We start from the raw sequence: 25867 nt of genomic DNA on the forward strand, positions 1-25867 counted from the left end.
ACAGATTACATATTTGATTATGGATGAGGTTGCAGTTTTTTGGGAACATATGCTATGAGGTTCTAAACTTTGCCCTGTTCACAATGAAGCAATGCTTGCATGTGAAAGGGGTGGCAATTCTCTACTGGGAAACCATGGGTCCTGGCCTTCAACACCAATCTAGACACTGCTGCAGTACACCCCCTGAAGGCAATAGCCCCCCAGGACCATGCATCCATCCACACCACAAGAATAATTCAGAAATAGCTGAGGAACGTGACAAAGAGCTGAAGGCATAAACCGGACCCCAAAGCTCCCTAGATCCCAATACAATTGAGCATCCATGGGACGTGCTGTACCTAGTCCAATCGATGGATGCCCCACATCACGGCGGGAGTATGCATTGTCCTGCTTGAGGGGGCCACTGCTATCAGGTGATGCTGTAGCCATGACGGGGTGTACTACGTCTGCAGCAGTGTTTAGATGGGTGTAACGTGTCAAAGAACACCCAGATGAATACCAGGACCCAAGCCTTTCTGACAGAAAATTGTATTGTAAGGAGATGATCAATGATATTCAGTTCACCTGTCAGTGGTTTTAATGTTTTGGCTGATCGGTGTAAATGTAGTGGAGTAATATTTGACACCAACATGTAGTGGAGTGGAAATATAAAGTACCAGAAAATGGAAATACTCAAGTAAAGTACAAGTACGTCATACATACACTTATAGTACTTAAAGGATAACTACCGTTTTTTACAACCTGGACCTTATTTCTAGCAAAATATATGATCATTTATTCACCCAGATAACTCTGGTGTCATTTGAAGTCGTTCGGACGAAATTAGATCCAGTGTAGTGCCGGTATATCCATATAATGCGAGTGACGGGGCAGCGACACACAGCCTCTATATAACGCATTATCTGCCACAAAACTAGTTCATTTCACTAATATTTTGTTACGATATGCTAGTGCTATTCCCCTCTGAGTCCGGGCTCGTCTGTTATCAACATCCGGGGTCAAACTAGCAGTAGCAGCTACAGGTAAACAAGCCGGGCTGTCGCGGGTGCGCGCGCAGCTCAGAGACGACATCTTCCAGGTCAGAGGTAGAAGGTCAACCTACAGACCCCGGATGTTGATAACAGACAAGCCCGGACTCAGAGGGGAATAGCACTAGCGTATCATGACAAAATATTGGTGAAATGAACTAGTTTCGTGGCAGATAATGCGTTATATAGAGGCTGTGTGTCGCTGCCCCGTCACTCGCATTATATGGATATATCGGCGCTACACTGGATCTAATTTCGTCCGAACGACGCCAAATGACACCAAAGTTATCTGGGTGAGTAAATGATCATATATTTTGCTAGAAATAAGGTCCAGGTTGTAAAAAACGGTAGTTATCCTTTAAGTAAATGTATAAAGTTACATTCAATCACTGATTTTTAAGTAGGTAAATCCCCCTACATGTATGAACCAGTACACTGCTGATTGGATTATGTTCTGTGTTAATGTTTGCAAGCTTGTGACTACGTACTATTGGCTTAAAAAGTTAGAATGTAAATTGTTTAACCTGAATGTGCAAATTAGTCTGAGTTTATCTGAGCCTGGGTTTTTATCCCAGTCTTGTCCTGTCTTACTAATAATTTCTGAAAATGTTGTTCAGTATTGAGGTGACTTCTGCACATACCCCCATAAACTATCCACTGACACTATTTGCTCATAAACCAGAAAAGTAGAGTTTCTATCACCGAGCTGAGCCACAGCAGACAGCAGTCCTCATTCAACAAGACAGGCGAGCCATGAGGAATTCCCTGGCAGGAGGATCTAACTTCCTCACTGAGATGCTCAGTGTATCAACGCTGTAGATTTATCCAAGTGAATAATCTAAAATAGACAGTGTCTCTGTATCTCTGTCAAACCAACCCCAGTTTTATGTCAGTGTAGATCTGGGTCACTACCCCCACGTGTTTTCTGCTGCTTTCATTAAACATTAACTGTGTCTAAGTATATTTCTATGTCTCTGCCTCTTGAAACCACAGTTGAGTTCCACTTGGACGGGAAATGAGAAAACATCCATCAATATGTTTCCTTCCCTCTGCTGTTCTAACAGGGTTTTACAGGGTCTTTTGCTCTTTGTCATTGTTTGAGCTGATTCTGGCCAGACTGAAGAAAATACATGTGGTATACTGTAGGTTGGTATGAAAACTGCTGGTCTGACAGACCTTCAAATGAATCCAGCTACAAACATGCTGCAACTTTCTGGTCAGTTGCTTGCTGTTTTCAACCGTTACTGAGTTACTGAGTGGAACAAATGCAAAGCTGAACTAAGCAATGAAACATCATTGGTGTGAATGAGAAGAAGAGAGAGTGATGCAATTTTTTAAAAATACATAAAAGTTGGTAACTCACCGAGGTTACATATTGTATGTCACGGCACAGTTTTGTCTCCCGAGGAAAGTCGGCGAGATCCAGGAAGTTGTCCACCACCACTTGGCCAATCAAATCATGGCGAGAGAACCTGTCAAAGTCGTAGACGCTGAAGTGCAGCTTACGGCTCGTCAGCTCGGCGTACGCTACAGGAAAGAGAAATACCTCATCGAACACTGGGTTGAGTGTCTTGCGGTGCACCTTGGTCTGGTGCTTGGTTTTGCGGTCAGGCAGCAGGTAGATCTTGACATAAGGATCGGAGGTCCCTGAGAAGTCCTTGGCAGGAAGGTCCTGGGCCTTGTGGATCTTCACGATCAGCTGCTCAAGGTCAAAGTCAAACTTCAGGATGAAGTTGAGACGCCCGCAGCTGTCAGCACGACGACCATCTTCTGCGTCCACCGAACGCTGCTTGTAGAGCTCTGGTTTGATTCGGCCCAGACCGGACAGAGACTCCTGGCGCTGGAACTGAGCAGGGTTGAAGTCCGGATTGGACAAGTTCATCTGACGACGGATGGAATTGTGCCTGTAAGATAATGTAAAATTTGGCAATATAAGATTATTCAAACCATTTTCATTGTTCTTTGTTCAGTCTCTGTTGGTGTAAGGCAACTGCTGAAGCAACTGTGCTCCCTTAAGTGTGATGTTTTCTGTGCTGTGACCTTCTGATATAGTATCTGTGAACCCAGAGGTCCAGGTGTCTGTGTGACTGTGTGTGTCCATTTGAGTTTAACCTGCCAACACCAAAAGTTGGACAGTAGCTTTGGGGATTGACGTGTACTGACCGTACAGACGAGGTAGGCTCAGTAATCTGTCTCTGGACCCTGTCCCTGGCCAGAGTGTGGACCTGGTTTCTCTCCACCTTGGTCTGGGTCTCCAGCGGGATGTCAGGTGACGTGTGGCTTATCTTTAGAGCTGACTCTGGGACAGCCACAGCCGAGGGCGGCCCTGAAGGCTCCTTCACACAGCCATCCTCGCTGTACTCCCTCTCGTCCCCGTCCACCTGCACAGCAGAAATGGGTTTATTTTTAAGATGTTATACAATGATTTCTTAAAGCAGTTCAGTTTTTGGTAGAAAAGAAAAAGTTTCAATGTTGTCTTACTTTCTGGTGCTGCCACATTCAAAGTCTGTGATCAAACATAAAACCGAGCTGTCAAATGAGAACTGAACAAATGTGAATAACGTCTGTGTTGTGTTTAACTGGCAACCAAACATCCGGCCACTGATATAATATGACATGATTGTAGTTGGATGACATATTAAAGCTAGGGTTGGGGAGTTTTTCTGATATATTGCTACAGCTATTAGCGAGCTAGTGGCACAAGAATGGCACCGGAAGTGCAATCAAACATACTAGCTTGACAGCGGTGGTAACAATAGCCATATTCATTGTTTACATTCATTGTGCTAATGTTTCTTACATGTGGCAGTTTGGTGTGGTTAGCAATGACAACAATGTTATGCATTCACATTACACAGTCTTCAGCGGCTTGCTAACTCAGTAGCATTAAGCATACAGGCCCTGACCCAAAGAATGAGTGAGCAGCAGTAGCAGTGACAGACTGTTGTTTGGCTGCTAACCAAGTAATTACACACAGCCCCTGAGCCCAATAATAAGAGCCACTGCAGTAGTAGCCTGTGTTAGCATAAGGCACACACCCGGAGTAACAGGGTACGAGTACATTCTCAGTGGCTATTTTGCTTGTGTTTACATTATTGTGGCATTTGGGCATTTAACAGAGTTGTTTTTATGTGTTTATTAGTCTAAAAAGTGTTGTTGGACATAACAAACTAGCAGTTAATACATCTCCCAGCTGGACAACCACAGCGACAGTGCAGTCTGTAGCCAGGCAGTGTACGTTCACGTGTTTTGGAAGAGCGGCTCTGAAGGGAGGAGGTGGAATTCTTTTGGTTACTTGCTTTTGCTGTTTTTTACTCTCTTTCCAACCCCAGCTTAGCTATGAATAAAATATGAATATAGGCTTGACAGCTAACCTTTCTGGTTGAATTAATGTAGAAAAGGCAAACACCAGTATTCAATTTTAATGAACATTTGATGTACTCACTAAAAGTAACATTCTTCCTTTGCTATTCTAGGAAGCAAATTGTGAGTGTTAAAAGGGCTGTGGTAACTGTGGGTCAGATGTAACATCACAAACAGGTCAATATTTTGGGAAATACACTTATTTTATTGGTTTACCTGCTGAGAATTAAATTAGAAGCTCAACACCACTTTCACATCTGGACGTTGAGCATGAAGCATGCAAGAGGTGATTAGTGTAGTTTATCTTATCTTAGCTTAGCTTAGCTTAGTTAACTTAACTTGGTGTAAAGACTGGAAGCAGTAGGAAATTGCTTTAGTTTTAATTGGCAGTCGCTTACCAAAGTTGCAATTTGATTTAAATCTGAGAGCAGAAGTATGGCATCATATCCTTTTAAAGTAAGTTTATATCTTCTACAGTAACCACAAAAAACAGCAATGCTATAAAGATTACTATATACAGTACATACTGCATACTGTTACTATGTAGTATGGGTCCTGGTGGTCATTACCATTTCAACATTTAAATTTAAAATAAATTAGAGGTTATTAATTCCCACACTTCATGAACATGACAAAACACTTTGCTGTATTGGTTCTGATATTCTGCTTTTGCGCTCAATGCTTGATGGGCCCGTGGGACACATCTGTCCCGCCAAAGCTTCCCATCTGGCCCACAGAATATTACTGAATTCATATTCTCAGCGACCATTATCAGCTACAAATCTTTCTCAGTGTTTGTGATTAATTAATTTTGTACATCATAATTTGAAATTATATTACAATGTTCATTTAAAATTTGTAATCATTATTCACTAAGCTTTGTGATTGTGGATGAACCACACATGGTTGCCACTGATCTGTATCTCTGTTGTATAAACTATCAAATAAATGGAAAAATGGAAAATAATAATGTAGAAATAAAGAAGAAAAAACTCAGGACTATAAGCTTAAAGGTGCCATTTGTAAGAAAAGTTGAACTCGTCAAATAACTTCTCTTACAAACAGCCCCCTTAAGTATCTATGCTCTGAAAGAAAATCAAGAAAATGTGAGTCATCCAGCAAACTAAAGGAAGCTCACTGTACCAATTTATCCACTTTTTAAGGTAAGCGTCTCCTCCTGCTTACCTCTGTGAGGACGGGCTGTTGGTCTCCTCCCAGGAAGTGCGCCCCCTTGAGGACATCTGGGAAGAAACGGCCACTCAGTGGCACCCAGCACAACTTCCATGAGACAAAGAGGGAGACGCTGAAGAGAGCCAGACCACAGGTGGTCACCAGCAGGGACAACAGGCTCACCGATACATCTAGAGGCGGAAGAGAGAGAGAGCGACTCATTGAACAGTGAACACAGCTCTGCCAGCCAAAAGCGCTGGCACAGACGAACCTGGCTCCTGGGGACGACAGGCTGTGTTTATTCAGAATATTAAATGGAAAGGAAAAACTATTACATTTCCCCACTGCAGGCAAAAGTTGAAGAAAATGAATTTCTCTGAAGGATTATTCAAATATATGAGCAATTGATGAATGGTTAGGTGCTAAAATGCAACATAGTCACACATAAAAATATCAAAACAGCCTCACAACCGAAGAATAACTCACTGGAGATTAACAGTGATTTGGCCGGTTATGAATTCATGTTTCATGTACAGTAGTTTGGCAGAATAATTGTGAGATTGTCCATTGTTGTTTTTTATTTGAGTAAAATCATGTAATTTTTCTTCTCATGACAAGCTTTGTAAAGCATTTCAAGGGCAGTGAAGAAAAGGAGAAATAACAGTCCAAGGTCCAGTAGACCTCCAATATCTGGATGTTTCAACTCCAGTAACTCTCACTTGATGCATGTTGTATGTTATATACATGGTGACTGCATATGATCAAATCCAATGTGCAGACCTCTACGTTTGTTTGTGCTGTCACTGTCTCAGCCTGTCTGCTTTCACTCTTCCATGCCCTCACTCTAAAGCATAACTCTAACTCTCAACTTTTAGATACACAAGATGGATTGCTCCCATGTATTTCACTGTTGTACATGGTTGATGGTTACTCATTATTGAATGTGTGAAAATGAATGTAATAACAAAAGGAATGGAAGGTGAAGCATAGCAGAGCCAATGTGTAGAGAGCAAATGTCTCTATGACTCCACAGGAGGGAAAACAGGGAGAGACACAGCTTCAACCAGATCTGCTCTGTATAGGCAAATACTGCCAGTCCACTTATGTTTTCTTACAAAATATACACATAATATGTAAATTAAACATGTCTAGATTCAAATTGTTCATGTTTGTATCACTAGGAAAACATCTTTGAGGGTAAACCGTCATCAATGGGCAGCACCAAACCAAACCGACTTGAATTGCTAAACAAATGATATGTGGGCAGAGATCAGGAGGTCTGGTGCCAGGTTTAAGGAGATGGATCATGTGAAATCTAAAGAAACTGACAGACCAGCCCACTAACAAAGGAACATACACTGGCTACTGGTTGAAGTATATGTTCCAGGATGTAAACAGAGATAGGAAGAAGGATCTATACACACATCATTTAGACATTTCTTCACCTTTTGAGAGAAAATGTCACAAAAGGAAAATTACTGTATCTTTCTCCACCATTTCTTTCTTCTTCAGTTCTTTTCCATTGTCGTTCATCGCTCTGAATAAGACTCACCAGAATAAAGAATGTCTGAATAGTTTTTGAGCTACCAGACGGAGTGCCCCACAGATCCACTGGAGGTACAATGGGAGCCAAGATGAAGTCATTCATTGTGTGACTGAAACTAAACTTTGGTGAGCGGTTATGTAACAGTCTCAACACGGTGATCACACAAAGTGAAAACACAGTTTTAGAATTTTTGCAAACCTAGGAAAAAGTAAGGTGTCTCTAAACTACTTAAGTATTCAGACCTCAGTGCCAAAAACGTAAATCCAATCCATCTAATCAAAAATAAATTAAATATATTATAGAATGAAAATATAATGAATGAAATATAAATATAAAATTATGAAAAATATAATATAAAAATGAAAAGGTCTGAACACTTTCCAAAGCCACTGAATACTGGTGTGACTGTGGCTTCCTGCTCATCATTCATGCTATACAACCAAGGTGAAGACACGCCACATAAAAGCCACCTACATCATGTCACAGTGTAGAACATGTAATTCAATAGCACAAGGCCAGGAGATTATAGTTTTGAATGGTCTCCATAGCAACAACTATCCCTGAGAGAAGTTTACATATTTCAACAAGGATATTATGGTAAAGATTTAATTATAGAATCTGTTAGTTTCCACGTACTGAAGGTCAACCTTGAAACATGAAATGCAACTGACGCATTGATGAAGTTGATCTAAATATAACAGGAGTTGCTGGAGCTTTTATATTCAGGACTAGCTCCTTCTCCTCACATCATGTAAGTAGTACTGATCCTCACTGTCTCACCAGTTTTTAGATGTGATGAGATTTGCACCATTTAACAACTCCCTCTGAAGGCATTAGGTGCCATTTTAGGGACTGATTCAAGTTCACAAACTTGTAGATGTGGTCCTTAATAAAGACTGTCAAAGAATAGTGCATGTGTTTGTTAATCTAAAGCTGTGTTAATGATTAATTGGCCACACAGGGGCAGCTGAACATGCTAAAAACAAGGTGAATATGCTACTGTTTGCTCTCCTTTGATGCTTTGCAGTCTCTCTGAAACAGAAATGACTGATATCATGCTGTGAAAAGCAACTAGCACATTTTTTAACGCAGAGAAAGCTTATAATTTGCCGGCGACAGTTTGGAGGCTAAGCAACACATGTGGGTATATTGCTTAAATTGTGAAAATTGAACAAACTGTCTATCACTGTTTATCAGAACACTGACATTTTTAAGGTGTCTCATTTGAATGATCCGACCGGGTAATCATTTGTTGCAGGGTGACAGAGAGAGAGATACATTGAGTGCCGGGTGAGCTAGATTGACTTTTAACAAGAAACAGAGCGGCACATTGGCAATTCATCAGCTTGTCTAAACAGAAATGGTCCATATGCTTTCAAGTTAATACAGAGACAATCAAGTCAGGCAGAAATGTTCAGCTCTACCGCCTGTCTTGCCTTCTAGATTCTTACAGTCTCAATATGAAATGCATTTGCAGTTATGAATAAGATAGTAGCTGCCTTCATGGAACCTAATATTCTGATAATAATTATTTAAAAGTCCAAACAGAATAAAAATGCTCCATGTGAACACCTCGATCATACGGAAGCGTATTGCATTCACTTGAGTAATTTATTTTTTGGTCTGTTTTTCTGAGTAATTTATTTTTTTGGTTTGTTTCTTTTTTCTGTTTTTCTGACTAATTATTTTTCCTGTTTTTCAGAGTAATTTATTTTCTGTTTTTCGTGGTAATTTTTTTCTGTTTTTCGGAGTAATTTTTTTTCTGAATTATCGCGATAGTTCGAACTCCCGCTGGAACCTCCAAACTGCCATATCTGTCCAACTGATTCTGGAGAAACATTACTATGTCTAGCAGATCTGAATGGGCTTTCCTTCTGAACAACCGCAAAGTCCTCATTCGGGGGGTGCGACCGCCATTCCGACCGGGTTATGGTTAAGGTTAGGGTTTCAGGTTCGGAATGGCGATCTTTTTTCAAAAAAGGGCCGGCATTCTGAAACATGAAAGTGAACGTTCGGAATGGCGAACCTTCGGAATGGCGAACCTTCGGAATGGCGAACCTTCGGAGTGGCGACCTGTCGCCGTCCTCAGGTGCCTGCGTAAAGTTGACAAACTAATGGTAATACCATCTATATGACTTAAAGACAGGACTATCTCCCAGTGTCTTAAACCCAGATCAAAGTAAAACTTGATTCAATTAAACAAGTCGGTCATGTTTGTCTCCATTATCGAGCTTTCAATAAAGGAATGAATGCGTCTATTGTTTCAAATGCTCTCTAAACTCAGAAAAAAATTACTCTGAAAAACAGAAAAAAAAAATTACTCCGAAAAACAGACCAAAAAATAAATTACTCAGAAAAACAGAAATAATTACTCAGAAAAACAAACCAAAAAAAAAAATTACTCAAGTGAATGCAATACGCTTCCGTACGATCAAACTAAACAGAGGGGAGGTTTAAACCCTTTCACGAACTGCTCAAAATAAACATTTTCCCATGTAAATGATTTGACCTCATTGTTTTCTGGCTGCGTTCTTTCTCTGCATGCCCACCGCCTAGACATATTCTATTAATTTCGAAATGAAAGTTACGAAAATATCTGCTCTCAGCGTTGCCTCTGCCTGTTAGCCCCAACAGCATGCTTGTTAGATAGTGATATGACGAACTTGTTGGCAAACAATTCCTTATTCACACATCCAGACAGAGTAACATTAGAATAAATTTGCATTATATTTCTGTATATCTGGTGAATGTAGCTCATTTTCCTTGGAGCTCCTTTTTGGTCTCCACCAACTTCTGCTAAAGATCTGGCTGCTAATGCTCCACTATGGTAACTAGCTAGTTGCTAACTGAGGTCTAGTTGGCCTAGTTACCAATGATGCCACAAGGTCAGTGTCATCGTTTCCAAAAATGTATGTTTCTGCCCATCCAGAATTAAACACTGTTTCTGAATATCTTCACACTGGAGGGAGTTTTCCAAAAGTGACCTGACATGCAGTTTATGAGTGTACGAAAGGCCAAAACGCATAGAAAAACCTTCTTTCAAAGAAATACCCGTGTCTGTGTGGACAGGACCTTGGTCTGTCTCAGTCTGATGCTGGACAGACATTGTACAGTGGATTTTTAAGAACATTTTAGCCTAAAACCTGTTTGAAAACAATATAAATTAGAGCAGAGTTTGACGGCTCAAAAACCAAAACAACGGCTCATCTGTATAAATAAACACAATATATATTTTAATGGGACAGTACAATTGACAACACTTAAATGAGTCTGAATATGATTGTGAAGCATTGTGTTTTACAGTATGCTCATCAAAATTAAAGCATAGTCAGCACTAAAATGTGTTAAAGGAGGCAGGAAGAACACAGCCGGCCCTCCTGTGTGCAGCTCTGCACTGGGCACCAGCTGGGTTGAATTGAAAGAAGTGGAGGGATGATATACAGTGTGTCCCAACACAGTGTAGGGCTTGTGTTCTCAGCTGGCACGATAAAGAGAGCGTGCAGCTTTTTTTCACCATGCTCGGGCTTTGATGTGCCAGATAGTTCATGCATCCGTTTCATGAAATATATATATATATATATATATAACAGAAATATTTCAAACACAAAATTCAGCTTTTCTGTTGCAAATTTAAATTACAGCTCAGGATATCAAGCATTTCTCCTCATATAAACTGTGTTTCTGTCCAGTGCTAAGCACTTCCCTTTTAAACCGCCCTTCTCCCTTAAATATTTGAGTAAAAAAAAAAACAAATATTGAAAACACTTGCTACTTCGTTGATGATTTCCACTTTTTAAATGAATGAAACAGGCCAGACAACCCTGTGGCTTCATTCAATTACCTTTGTTTGAGTCTTTTCTAAAGCCACAGGGTGTCTCCGCTTTTCAAGTCCCCTTGTGGGGTGCAATCAAGGCACCAAAGCCTAAACCCTGTACAGCTGGTGGCAGTTAATTGGATTCAGGAGCTCAAGTAATCAATAAGCCCCCTTCCTCACTAAAGGAAGTCGACAATTATAATTAAAAAAGGTTAGAGAGGTTTTGATGAGTATAATTACCTGCAGTGGAGTTGCTAGTGTTTATGTCAATATGCATGAACATGCTTGTATAAGGTGGTTATACTACAAGTATAAGGTGTCTAGTACTTATTGAGGTATTATGGATAGCTTACATCGAAGCCTCCCTGGTCAGAAAGGCAGTACATTCCTCTATTGAGTTTTCATTTGGCACATTTGGTACAAAAAACAGACATGTTTACTATAATCATAATTTAATACGCACTCTAGTCTCTACATACATACAAACACATTCAACAAATATGTACTTATTGTACAGCGAAGGGTTAGGGTCAATTTGAGTGCTGCGACTGATTCTTATGAATGAACTTAAATGCTAATAGTTAGCTAAATCCCCGCAGAGTGCATTGAGCTGCAGTTAAAATGTTACAAGTTAAAATAATTTGCCTTTTTTTAGCCTCCCACACCGAAAACACAAAGGACAATATGTAATTCATGGATTTAAAACTGAGTTTGTAGCTGCAAACATTAGCCAAGCTATTACACTCTATCAAGCTACCAGCGAAGTAAAGACCAAGGAGCATTTGATACAACATTTCTTCATGGGTTTATGGGTTGTTCACAAGCCCCATTCACAACTGTTTATAGGCTAAATATAGCTAGCACAAAACTTTGTAAGAAAAAAAGAGAATAAAAATACAGGTTGGTCTTGGGTTGTATGGTTCTCAGCTTCAGGACCAGACAGTTTCAGTCTGGTCAAGTCTGATAGGCATAAATAATGACCAGTGTCAGGTCTCAGTTTTAGGCGTGTCCAGTCCAGTCTAGTCCTCAACCTCAAGTTTTTCCTTTTAAAACGTAAAAGTTGAACTGTAAATACAAATATTAAAGCTAAATCTAATCTCTGTCTTGCTTGCCCAAGTATAAGCTAAGTAGCCAAAAACTTTTACAATGAATCCGCAGCCTGGTTTAACATTTTTCCTTATCATATCAAAACTACGACTAATTAGCCCTAATCTGCAGTACCAGAACAATGCAAAACTTCATAATTTGTGCAGATGCTGCAGCTTTTTAGCACGGTATCATGAATTTAGCCATCAGGTGCATTTTTAAGATCCTTTAGCACAGTTCTCATTTGATATAAATCAGCTGTAAATACTAAAAAGTCAACTGGAGAAGGTGTTTTTAACCACTCATGGAGCTAACACTAGTTTAGTTGGCTACTGTGGCTAGCTGCAGTTAAAAACAAATCTGCTGCTGACAGTCATTTCTGCCAGCAAAATTATCGATAAGAAATGAGAAGCTGCTTTTAACTACATCTGTCTGAAACCAAGGTTATGTACATGGTAAATTCTGCAGTGATAGTAGGTTTGGAGTTTGACTGCAGGAAGATACAAGCTATTTTCACAAGTGCTTTCATCAAATTATCGATGATAAAGAATAGAATCAGATGATAAAACAATACATTTAGGGCTCTGAAGACACTTGGTTGGACACAGAATGTTTGACCACCAGGAAGCACTTCAGTGACAGGGATCAGAGTCAGGTGTTTCATTGTCTAACAACACAAATGGATTTTCCTGATAGAAGCCTTGGCAGAGGCATTCTCCTGCCTCTGAATAGGATCAAGCTTAAAACCCCAATGTGAACAGACACACAGATGGCTGCTTTTATTGATTTAGACTAGATCTCTCTTGATGGGGCATTGTGTAAATCACCAACACACTCCAGGTTGGATGATTATTCAGCTATGATGGTGAGGCCTACTTGTATTGAACCACAGAATGGTAGCAAGTGAAGCAGAAATAGAGCCAGCAGCGCTCAAAGTTAAACTTTCACACCAGTTTCACAATGTTTAACTTAGCATGTGTCTTACTACCTCCAGCAAGGAGTTTGTTTTTCTTTTGTCTGCAGGATAACAGAAAAGCGTGTCATAGTATTAGGTTTTGTTTTTGTTATTTCCTGCTTCATTTTGAAGTTCTGTTCTCATGTGTCATGTTCTGCTTTTCATTTCCTCCCTTTGTCTGTTTTCTCGCCCTTTTTACTCCTCAGCTGCGTTCTATTAGTTGATCACCACTTGTGTATTTAAGTCCTGTCTTCCCCTCTCTCTTTGTCAGTCGCCTGTTCTGTTCTGTATCTCACTGTTCCATCTTCCCGTTCCAGCTACAGTTATTCTTCGTTAAGTCATTGTCTGCCTTTGTGTCTGTGTTTGAGTAAACCCAACAGTCTGGATTTCATGAAACTTGAAGGAAAGATGAAGGATGGGCCAAACGCGAACCATCATATTCTGGAGCTGATCCGTATCACAGGGAGGATGCACAAATTATTCTTTAATTTCGTTAAATGCCAGACATCTTAAAATCCAGTAGATGGTAGTAAAGTTAAACAGTGACAAAACATAGCCAGCAGAAATGCAATGACTCCATGTCACAATGTACGCTCACAGGTAGCAGTAATCATCTAGGGTAGCTGACGTGCATACAGAGAGCAGACATTAGCACTGGACACTGGTTTAATGGAAGAATGTTTTTACTCTCAAAATAAGGTGTATATATATATATATATATATATATATATATACACACACACACACACACACATTAGACTCTTCTCTCTTCCTTGTGAACAGTTTTTTTTAACTACTTTTGATAACAAGCTGCCGTGTCATGATGTTATTTCAGTCTATGTATTTGGTATTTCATCAGCTGTACATGATAATTATAATGATAATAATCTTCCTGGTTTTACAAATGATTGTGATGTGAAATAATTCTGATTTAGTGGAACATAATAATTGCACAGCTGAGGAGATGAGACTTCAGCTGGGCACAACAATATTTTGACATACATTAATTCTAATAGTTAGTACAGACAGACTGTATGTGGTCCTGCACTTGTAGATTTGCATATAACAGAAGAGTGGACTAATGGCATTTGTGGAGGTCTGGGACATGCACTTATTTCACACATGCAGACATTCTTTTTCTTTCAGGGGTGAGGAGAGTTTCCATGCAGGATGAGGATTTATGCCTTAACCTTTCAATGTGTGTGTATCCATCTGTCTTGTGCAAGTGTGTAGTCTCTACTTCGCACGCAGTGTCTACAAGTTTAGAGCTGTTTAACCCGCCAAGCTAGCCTCAAAAATGCCTTTTCCCTCCCTCAGTCAAACACAATATAGATATCAAATCAATATTAAAAGTAATCCAGTGGCTGTTGTCTGTACAGCTGCGGTTACAAGGCACAAAAAACTCCAAACTAAAACAATGAAAGTTGATTTCTGGAAATGATTTATCCAGAAAGACTATTATTGGAAAAAAAAAAAAAAACATCTACAGCAATACTAGCAGCACCTTTTCTCACCCTCCCTACTTTAAACACTAAAAATCCAAAAAGCCTTTTCCAGAGCCTGCGTCTGGTTTGTCTGTTCTGAGCTTCTTCAGATAATAACGACTCATTCTGAGGTAACACACATGATTCTTTGTTTGAAGTGATTATACACTAGAGCTGCTATGATTAATCAATTCATTGATTATTTACCCATTAATTCATTATTGGTTGTCAACCATCAAATGAATTGTTAACTATTTTTATTTAAAAAAAAAAAAAAAAAAAAACTCTCTTAAAGTCTCTTATATATCACCACTATATTTTTATTTTAAGGACAGCTCACTATGTAATCTGTTCAGTTTAGCTTGCCATGCTACTGTAGAGACATTTATTTAATAAATAAATAAATTCTAATTCTGCTCTGAATTTATCCTTTTCAACCCTAACCCTAACTTATTCTAAAACACACTTATTTAGTTATGAAAAACAACTGATAAGAGATTAGATTTTTGGCCTTCCTGTATCTGAGCTGCAATTTGTATTCAGCATAAGGTAACACTCTAGGACTAATATTATATTCCATCTCTGCCAACAGATCCTCCTAAATCCCCCGAAATCCTCCATACTGGACCCTTAAAGACCGGCTTGTAATCACCACGATGAAGCACGCATAAACATTTGTTTTGTTGTGATTGTGCCTTGACCTCTTGTCATGTTTTAAGCTGTGATGTTGTGTGTATCCACACAGTCAGTGAACACATGTCAGATTACTGATTGCAGAATTATTTTGTGTCCTGTGGTTTCCTGCTCTCTCTGTCACAACCCTGCCTCCATTATCATCACAGTGAAAATGCTCTCTCCTGGAACACATGCCCGGTTCTGCAGATTGCTGTTCAAGGAGCGTGAATCCTATCAAATGTGACATGTAAAAACTCTCCCAAATATTTACCAGCTGCGACCGTGTGGCTGGTGTTGTTTTCAACTTGAGTCTGTTTTCAATGTTTTGGCATCAAAAAATGTTTGAAATCCTGACAGATGTGCACTTGCTTTCTGAACTTTTACAGCCCACTGTGACCTACAAGGGGTTAAAAGATGTGAGAATTGACGTGGAGCTCCATCGAAGCAATCAATGAAATCAATTCAAAACTAGCGGTGGCCAGGAGAAACTGAAACGAGGCTGAAACGAGCATAATACAATCCTGCAGGTATGTGTCCAGTCTTCATCAATAACCTGGCAACAGAGTTCTTCATACTCTGTGTGACATGCTGAATGCAGTAACTGGTTATTTCAGTCACCATCAGACACAGACATTAAAAGTGACCGGAGGAAAGTGGATGTAATTCAAAGGCTCATCAAGAGACACAAGACAACTTAATCTTAAATAGAAGCAATAAGCAGCAGTCCACACAATGTATATTTACTGGGCTGTAACTGAAGACGAGTCTATCCAGGCTTTGTCAGGGCAGTCAGTGAGAGTCCACGGCTCCAGTCAATGCGGTGTGTCCGTCACTGTTGGAACTGGACAGCCCTTGTTGGAGGCATTTTGGCCAATTCTGCTTGTAGATTCGACGGCGGCGGTGAAGGGAAAGTCCACTGACCCTGTTACTGTAGTACCCATTTAGTGAAGTTTCTCCTAATTTTTCTCCTGTGCCTCTTCATCAGTGCCATTTGCAACTTTTTAAATCAGACATATTTTCCATTAGGAGCGGCTATATTGGTCAGAGAGAACGTACAAGCTTGATGGCTGCCAGCTGTAGTCTTGTAGTGTGTGTAAGTGCAGCTTCTTGGCCGAGACAATGCGAAGCAACAGTCAGCCAGTTCTTTGATATCAGTATGGTGTGTAGGGGGCTTCACCTGAGGGAGGAGGCTTATAAAGTGGCTATGCTAATAGCAAAGGACTACAGCAAACATGGTGGGCAGAAGCCAGCTGATCTAAAGGAAGACCTCTGAACCATCTCACCAGAGGTCGGTGAATGTTTGAAGTGGCAAAAGTCCAGGAGAAAAATATGGATCGGTCAACTTGCTCGCTGGAGGGCTGATGCATACAAAAAATAGCAGTGCCGATTTTCAAAGAATGAGGCAGTCAATAGAGGATACATTTTACTTGCAACTGATGCTAAATGGACTTGCATGACCAATTTGCGGTTCAGCGTATTGCCTAAGGATTCATCAGTATGCAGTCGGGGGATCTGGGGATTGTACCACCAATCTTACAATCAGTGGACTACCTGCATTACCTACTGGGCCACCGCTGCCTCAAATTGGTCAGGGCAAAATTGAATCAACTTCAGCCATGCAGAAATATGTAAACACCATGTCAGGCTAAACGAATAAAGTAAAACAAAATGGCATTTCAGTCTGATAATCAGGCTAGCACATGGTAAAGAAAAACAACCATATCACCATAGGAGTGTTGATAATGGACAATTCTGCTAAACCCAGGATTACACAGAGTGCAGATGCTGTTCTACGCCCAATGCTAATGTTGTAGAAACATTAACATCTGGGAAAGAGCATGGTTAAATAAATTATGGAGAAGTAATGAGGGAAATTAACCATGGATAAGTTATGATCAAGGTTAAACAGCTAAAACAACTTTTTCAAGGTTAGGGAAAGAAAAAATCATGTGCTGCAGATTTGTCCAGTATGAATTCCTAGGGAAGCTGGGAGGTATAAACAAAGACTACCACACAAAGCCCCTCTCTGCTTCCTTTTGTTACGGTACTTACTATTTACTCTATACATCATAATTATGATCATGAACACTATCATTACTGACTTCAGGCAGTTAGGGATATACCAGTCTGGCACACTTTATTGTTGGTTTTATTTTTGTTATTCAGTGCAGTATCATCTATGTGGCTGCAAGCATTAGAGGTGATGAGTGGATACGGAGGTCCCTGTGCCTCTGAGGAGGGTTCATTACAGGCCCATCATATCCCCTGTTTAGTCCCTGACCGGGGTGGACGATGATCAGAGACACACAACATACTCACAATGACGCCAATTTATTTCTATACTATCCAGCACACCTACACAGATAATAACCTCAATGAATCTACTGTACTGGTGTAAACAGCTGAATGGTTGATTCATTGAGGCAGCAACTCTTTTATTATTTTTCCATCCCACACATCAGCTTTGAATATCCATTTATGATTACAGATGATAAACTCAATCACAGAGAAATAGGCCAAGAGTGTGAACTCCAAATGTAACATTTTTTAGCCACAATAACTGCTCGGCTCTAGGGATGGCAATTATAGGTCGTCGGTCGGTCAATCTACCACTGTGGTCCAAACTGAAACATCTACAACCTGTGAATGGATTGCCATTAAATTCACACATTCACGCCCCCCTTCTAATAACTTTGCTGATCCCTTAATTGTTCATCTAGCATTACCTCTTCTTTCATTTGGCTAATACCCAGGTTCATGACCAAGCTGACATTCCAATTAGCCTTAGCTCTATTTTTAGACAGCTTTAGACAGCTAAGGCTATAGGTCTGGTGCTAATTTACTAATTTTAGAATTCTTACACACCAAATGTGAACATGATATTACTTTTATCATTGTGAGCATGTTAGCATGCTGATGTTAGCATTTTGCTCAAAGCACTGGAGGAGCCAGAGTGGCAAGGGTCTAACTCTTGTTGTATTTTTACTTTCCCTTTGAAACCCCATCATACACGCTGTAGAGTAGTCAGTGGTGGTCAAACTTAAAACATGGCCACCTGCGTCATTTAACAATATAATATGTATTAATTCTGCATTAAAATGTCTGAAAACGGGCAGACCTTTGTTAAATATTTTTTTTTTGCGTATGTAATTTTGTGTTCTTACATGATCCTAAATTTTTCCAACAATATTCAAACCCAGAGAAACCCCCAAGTTTACTGAAGGTAACGATTCATTTGGTCACCTGCCGCTACTTCCAGGAACAAGACTAAACTTCAGTTGAATAAAACTATATACTAGCTAGGCGTTAATCATGTGAGTTTGACTGCACAATCATTTGTGTTTACTCCCGTTAATTCACCCCAAACAGCCAGATAACTTTACTGTACATTAGCAGTAAGCTAGTGTTTGTGAGTTTAAATTTAGGTTAACCTCTCAATAAATTTAGCACTCACCAAAAATTCCAGTTCTCCACCTCTTTTTCCCCCTCCCCTCTCTGAAACATTAAGTTCATAAAGTAAAGAACATTTCCCCCAAAGCTCCAGTCAGCAGTCAACATTACAGAACATAAACACCCGACAACGGAGGTCACCTTCGTGGATCCCTGCTGCAGTCAGGTTGATAATCAGGATCTGCACCCAAATCTCTCCTCCACACAGAGCTGGCAAGTCCTGGGAAGATTAGCTGCAGCTGTGCCCCACCACTCCATCCGGCCCTCCAACCACAACACTCGGCAAATATCATTTTGTGACATTTTGTTTTGTTAGAAAGCCCCCTAGCAGCATAACTCAAAAAATGTGCGCATCAATATCGCAGTAAAAAGCAAATATATGGACACAACATTCCTGGAAAAACTTTTAATATTCACAAGATGATGCAACCAGGTTAATACAGGTATGAAGAGCAGATTAAGTGCAGAGAGCCTATGATTATGACCAATTTATTGTTTTCTGCAGAGTCAAATGCCTGCTCTTGACAGAGAGCGGGCCTCGGGCCACAGACATCTCATTAAACTCCTTGATGTACTACAGCCCTTCCTCTAGGGAGCCAAGCACTGAGTACAGTTCAATAAGCTGCAACAGCCAAGTCAGCAGTGGGTCAATAAGAGACAATAGCTTAGGTGAAAGGGCATGCGAGTGTGGGTCTTAGGGGATGCATGGGGATAATGTCCTGGAAACGACTTTTACAGTGGTGTGTGGGAAAAAAATGGACAAGCTGTGCACGGATGAACCTGGAGTAATTCACTTATTTGTAGTGGATTAGACAGAATGTTGTGGATAGGTGGATTTCAAATTAAGAGAAGTGAAGAAAAGATGAGAGCCATTAACTTTATTGAGCTCATTTAAGAATATCACCAGAGGCTCAACGATATCTAAACCAAATATCCAATGTTATGTTGCCTGGCAACGAAGCCTTCAAAATGCAATCAAGGGTGTAATGAAACCTAACCTATTTCCCCTAACATTTAATCAATCCGTCGTCTTAGAGACCAAGAAATGAATGTGCATTCTGCGTTTTAACTTTCCAATGGATCATTGTTCCCACGACAATGACTTGTATCACTTTCGAGTGTAGGAATATGAAACCATCATGTTCCATTCAGAGGCGGGCGATGTCGTAATGAGTCCCCGAATGGTGTCAGCTGAGGGTTTGAGCACGAGAAGGTGAGGCAGGGTCGGAAAATTGTATTTTTTTCTGTAATAAAGTTTTGTGAGCAGGTTCTGACTGCACAAGATGTTCATGAGTTCAAACTGTATTATTGTATCTCTGAAAATGTATGCATCTTTTAATAAAAATGTGTTACACCACACAAACTAGTTCTTATGTATTAGTTGTTACAGCATACACACAACCAGTCGGTTAACTGCCAGCTGGATCTGCTAACTACGACCGTTAGCTAGCATTCAAAACTAATGTTAGCTTGAGGGGATGCAACATGGTCGACATACATGACCAAACACAAAATGTTGTTTAATAAAGATGTAAGCTGGGTAGATTTTAAATAATATTTCACTCACTTGACTCAAATTGAATGAATACTACTAACTATAAAATGAAACATGTTGCTAGCATCATATTCACGATAAGCATATACTGTATTTACAAAAATGAACGAAGCTGATTAGGTAAAACACTAAATATATTGTTTTTAATGTTTCTGTGTTTTGAGCTGGACTGTAGATTTACTTGTACTTTTTTTGTTGTGTAACTGTTCCTTACTACCTTACCTTATATCTCACTAAAATATTATATCAAAACAAAATGTAATATTTATTGAGAACTGACCACACTGTTTTATTTATGGTTTATACAGTTTCCCAACTTTTGTAGAATCACTGGTTCTTTGAGCCTTACATTGTTATTTTGAAGTTATGTTACACCACATGACGCTACATGTGCTTCCTGTTTACTTAGTTAAGTGCTTTTGATTGGATGAAGCATCTGATGTCATGAGCGATTTATACATTACCGCAAGTCTTTTCAAGCGAGGACATTCCCAAAAGATTAACAGTTCAGCCTGATGAAGTAAATAACTAGTAAGTAATTACTTTAAACTTTGCATGCAAATTCAGTAACAAACTTAGAAATAGCTGGTGCAACCAGATCACAATAAATAACTAGCTAATATCTGACCAATGAAGCTCAAAACTGCCAGCTTAATGTTGGCCCTTCACAAGTTCTCCAACTGTCCATTGTCACCTGTGTGCTGTGAACAGTTTGTCTGAGTCATCAGGTGATTTTCTTCTTTTGCGTATCATATTGACTTACACTGTAAATGGGAGCCATGAGATAGTCAGGTGTCTTTGATTTAGACAAACCAGTAAATGAACTTCCTCAGAGATCGTTGACTAAATGCTTTATGAGTCAGTACAACAGCACTGTACCCTATGATCACAAATACTTCAATATATGGTCCATATAGTTAACCTGACTTGTTTGAAAGTATTGAAGGAGCACAGCTGGAAAACACCTGGAGAAACACTGGGGTTCATACAGAAGCTCTTGCATGACATTACCCCAGTTTTACATTCCAGTAGCAGAAACACAGAAAGGCATAACTTTCACTGACTGCTGACCTAACTGGTGTATGTATGTGTGAAAACACATATCTGACAAATGTAAGCATTATTATAAAGAGTGAAAATATCTCCTCAGTCTGTTGGTCTCACAGGCAGGAAGTTTAAGTCTGGGTGTGACTCAAAATGAGGCCACCACAGCTGGTGCCATCAAGGAGGTCAACTGAGGAGCAGGCTGCCCTTTCAAAAATAAAGCTACAGGAGGATAACACACATGAAGTGCCCCCTGGAGAACATACTGTAGGTGATTGGATCGGCTTTTACCCAGGAAGTCAGTGCTTTCAGTCGGCATTGAGGTGAGTTAAGTGCAATAAGCAACGAAATTAGAGAGTTACATTAGACTTAGGATGTAGTACGCTCCTTTCAGCTTGATTGATAATTGATCTTGATTAATTAAGGATCTTCGTGTATTAGCTTTTCACAATCCAGAAGAGAGATCTTTCCTTTTTCTTTTTTTTCTTTTTTGTATCTGTGTGATGTGTGAGGGGCGGGGCTGCCACTCGCAGACTGCACGACCCTGCTCGGATGACGATGAGCACAAAAGTCTGGTTGAGTCTGGTTGCCACAAGTGCAACAAGTCTTTTGCATCTACAGCAGAAGCACTAGTAATCTTTCCAGACATCTGGTGAGAGTGCATCACATACATGCAGGTGGAGAAATGCACAGACTCAGAATGCACAGTTCATAGCTTATCTCTCATTTCCCCATTCACCTCAGGTATGTTATGTATGACAGCAGACTAGAGCCAACATAAACAATGCTAACATTTGATAATGATTAAAAGTGACCATTAGCACGCTGATTGTTAAGCTATACAGGTGCATTCATCCAGTTTCAGAGCACTTACATCATCCTCTGTATAAAGGATGTTTCTGGTCATAATTAAAATGAAGAGGCCACATAGAAAATTAGAGATCAAATTAAAATGATTATTATTTTACTACACTAATAGGAATATTCAGGCTGTAATTTAACTTAAAAGGAAAAGAAAAGGGTTCAAATTTAAAATATAAAATAATAATGTAAAAATGTGAAGTGAGGACAATAAAACAGTGAAATTTAAAATGCAAAAGCACAAATGTTAACACCCTGAAACTGAAAGCATAACTTGTAAAGATGATATTGAAATTAAAAAAGGACATAAGACAAGGGAAACATCAAACATGGAACTCAAAGTGGGAAGAAGGAAAGCTCAAATGAAGAAACTTAAAAGCCTATGGGAGGAACCTAAATTGTTTTGTTCTGTATTTGAAGTCTGACAACAGTCGATCTCTGCAATCTTTGAAATGTTAAGTAACTTCTTTTTAGGCTATAGCTGTGATGTTACTGAGTAAGAAGGAAAAAACAGTCACGCATTCAGCTCCTGATTTTAAATCAGAAGAGATATCATCCCTTCATTATTGTTTAATGCATTATATTACGCACACACACACACACATACACTAACAGACACACACATACTAACAGACACACACAGCAAAATGTGGCCATTTTCACTGGTATAAACAAATACTTAATTCAATTAAGTTTTGTTGTGTGTGTGCATATGTGTGTGTGCACACACACGTGTGCATGTGTGTGCATTTAGAGCAGTCTAATACAAGAGGAAGTGGGTCACAGCTCCTCAGGGGAACCACAATGGTAGCTTGAACTTCCTCTTCATCATACATGTTTAATGATGGATTGTAACATGTTTAAAGGCAGCGGCCCGGCTGCAAACAGCAACCAACATACATGTAAACACTCTCTCACACACACACACACACACACACACACACACACACACACACACACACACACACACACAGACAAACACACACACAGATACGCAAATATACATACAGAGGCGAAGAGATCTGAGTTCACGAAAATGCATCATGGGATGTATAATGTACATCACATATGCATGGGAATTCTGATAAACTGCATGCTCTGATATGTATGTGCACGTCATACTCTATCATGCACTCACACACACACACACACACACACACTGCACTGAACATGTTATCATGGTAAAGATGATTGGTTTGGTGGAGCACTCCCTGAAGAACACAACTGCAATATCATCACCCACTTTCTGATAAAGGGACCATCCCTACGTGCTTATAGTCCTCCTTGGGATTTTTGTAGTAAAAATGTAATATCATTTTTACAGTCTTACAGAGAAGGCCTTTCTAAAGTTTCAGAGTGTACCAGAATGTGTTTCAGACTGGTTTCTTTTCACCAAACAGCTCCTGACTGACCAGAATCCTGTTTCTAATGCCAATATTCAAGAAATCCAAGCCAAACACTGCAGGCTGGGAGTCTAAAATAACTGGATAAGATCACTGCTCTTCTTTGTTTTTCTCAACCCTCATCTGCAAAGTGCTGGGAGCTATGGGGAATATCGGGTGGGGCATCTTCACTCTCTCCCTGGCCGCCGGAGAAAAGAGAAACCCAACCAACACTCGCACTGCTCAGTTCAAGTCTGTTGGAGGAGGAGGAGGAGGAGGATGGATGCTGTGGTGGACTTGCAAACAAACACATACACACACACACACACACACACACACTGTAAAGGTCTGAAATGCCTCGTAGATTGTGCTGGTGCTAATGGATGCAAGCAACAAGTTCACAGATCACACTCTTTCTCGCATTTAGTCAACTGAGAAGCAAATAGTGTGTGGTGTCTTTGTGACGCTTTCCTCTCCTCTCTTCAGACTGACCACTAAGGACTAAAGAAAACCTTCTTTTAATGCACACAGGGATCCCTGAAGCAGGAGTGAATGGTAAAAGTGACATTTAGTGCTTAAATTTGGGCTGTCAAGTTCCACTTTTTTTATATTTCTGTTTATGTAGGAAGTTTGGAAGTTTTAGAGAAGTTGCGCAGAGAATTAAAGGAGATTAAAGTCTGGCTGAATGCTCTTCCTAAATAGAAACCCACCCTGATCAGCCCCCTTGAAGAAATAAAACTATGCATTTTTACCATAAAACCCTTTTATTCATATTGATTTAAAGACAGCTGCAGATTCATCAGCCCTATAATAACACTCTGCTATAAACTCTCAGAGAGAAGGCTGTGGAGGCTGACCTGAGTCCGTGTAACGCGGTCTGGCCAAGTCCCTGAAGTAGTAGATGAAATCCAGGCAGTTGTCGTCCTGCACCTCTCCCTTGGAGCACAGGTCGGAGAGCAGTTCCAGCGCCTTTCGACAAATCTCATCCTCTCTTTCTGCAGGCATTGCCCACCAGCATCCTTCTGACTGGTCGGCCACTCCGGCTGATCCTCCACCAGCTCCTGTCACACGCACGCACACTCACAGCCTCTACCAGCGCAAAGACGCACGGCTACACCCCTGGATAGGTCCGGTGCGCTCGACGCATCCGCGAAATTCGCTGAAATCCGGGTTTACTGGAGTTGAGGTGGATTCTTGAGTAAAAGCTGGAGGTTTTAGGAGAAGTTTTCATCGGTTTAAAAGATCCTGCTTTGCATGGTTCTGTTGTTCAGCAGTGAAATGACGCCTCCAATCCAGCGCGCAGCTCTCGTTTTCCTCCTCCTCTTGTTCTTTCCTCTCCTTCAGTTCTTTCCTCTCTCTCTCTCTCTCTCTCTCTCTCTCTCTCTCTCTCTCTCTCTCTCTCTCTCTCTCTCTCTTCTTTCTTTACTCCTCCTCTATCTCCTGTCCACAGCTCTGCGGTCCTGCTCAACTGAGCCTCCAGGCTTCAGCAGCGCCAGTCAAGATCCCTGAATGAATGAATGCGCGGCTTTCACTGCGCTCAATTATGTTTTCTCAATGCACTGGGATGCAGAGAGACAGAGAGGAAGCGCTGCCTCCATCAACTCCCCCCCCTCCTCCACCACCACCACCATCACCCTGCTATCCTAACAGCAGTCTTGCCACCTCACAGAGAAGTCTTCTGAGGAAAAGCCAGCAGAGACTTGTGTGTGCCTCTTCCTGCAAATGTCACGAAATCCCTCACTGATCCCCGCCTTCTCCTTTGTCTAATGAGAAAAGTCAGATCTGATTCCTCTCACTGAGTAAATACATGAGTAATGAAGCAATATCCCCATGTGCTCCTGGGGAGCGGATGTTTAAATCTGGGTTAGGGGCCCAAACACCTGAGAGGACCCGCATGCACGATGCTGACCTTTACTGACGGAGGTAATGAAGGGCGAGAGTGGCAGATAAATGTCTCATTAAAGGCCTGCTGAAAGAGCTAATAAAGGCCTCCCTGCCTCAGTCGCTCTGTCTTTTTCTGTTTGAGAAGTATGAGGTGAGGTCCTTGAGGTGTATCAACAAAAAGCTTCAAGCAACATAAAAATAACTTGACTGTGAATCTTTTGTTGTATCAGTTGTCTGTTTCTGCTGCAAAGTAACTGCAAGGGGGTCCTTCAGCAAGACCTACTGCCACCTTATTCCTCACTGATCAATATTTATATATAAATAATTGATCAAATGACTGTGTAATATGAAAGGGGTCACTTGTCATGACAACCGTACAGGGAATCATCAGTAAATCTGTAGCCTATAGATTCTTTCATCTCAGGAACTGAACCCCTTTCATCGCTTTGTCGTTTTCAGCCAGAGCAGGTAAATGTTGTTGGGGTTTTTTTTTTATCAACAACGACCTATAAAAACACAATGTGACCGACAAAGTTAGTGACTAGACAACATAGTAAAGCACTGCGGTTA

At 40.4% G+C, this 25867-nt stretch overlaps 1 protein-coding gene across 1 annotated transcript in view; it reads right to left on the reverse strand.

Annotated features, from left to right (window-relative positions):
- Positions 1-24802, reverse strand: part of syt9b (synaptotagmin IXb) — a 49684-nt gene extending 24882 nt beyond the window's left edge. Inside the window, exons 1-4 of the mRNA XM_084364575.1 lie at positions 24271-24802; positions 5577-5752; positions 3192-3409; positions 2392-2932 (exon numbers count right to left, since the gene is read on the reverse strand). Of these exons, the coding sequence (XP_084220701.1) occupies positions 2392-2932; positions 3192-3409; positions 5577-5752; positions 24271-24418 (1083 nt within the window). The 5' untranslated portion in view covers positions 24419-24802. The remainder of the gene's footprint in view (positions 1-2391; positions 2933-3191; positions 3410-5576; positions 5753-24270) is intronic.
- Positions 24803-25867: the final 1065 nt, after the last annotated feature.

This window comes from Pagrus pagrus (assembly GCF_965226575.1).
Source record: "Pagrus pagrus genome assembly, chromosome: 10".
NCBI classification, from domain to species: domain Eukaryota; kingdom Metazoa; phylum Chordata; class Actinopteri; order Spariformes; family Sparidae; genus Pagrus; species Pagrus pagrus.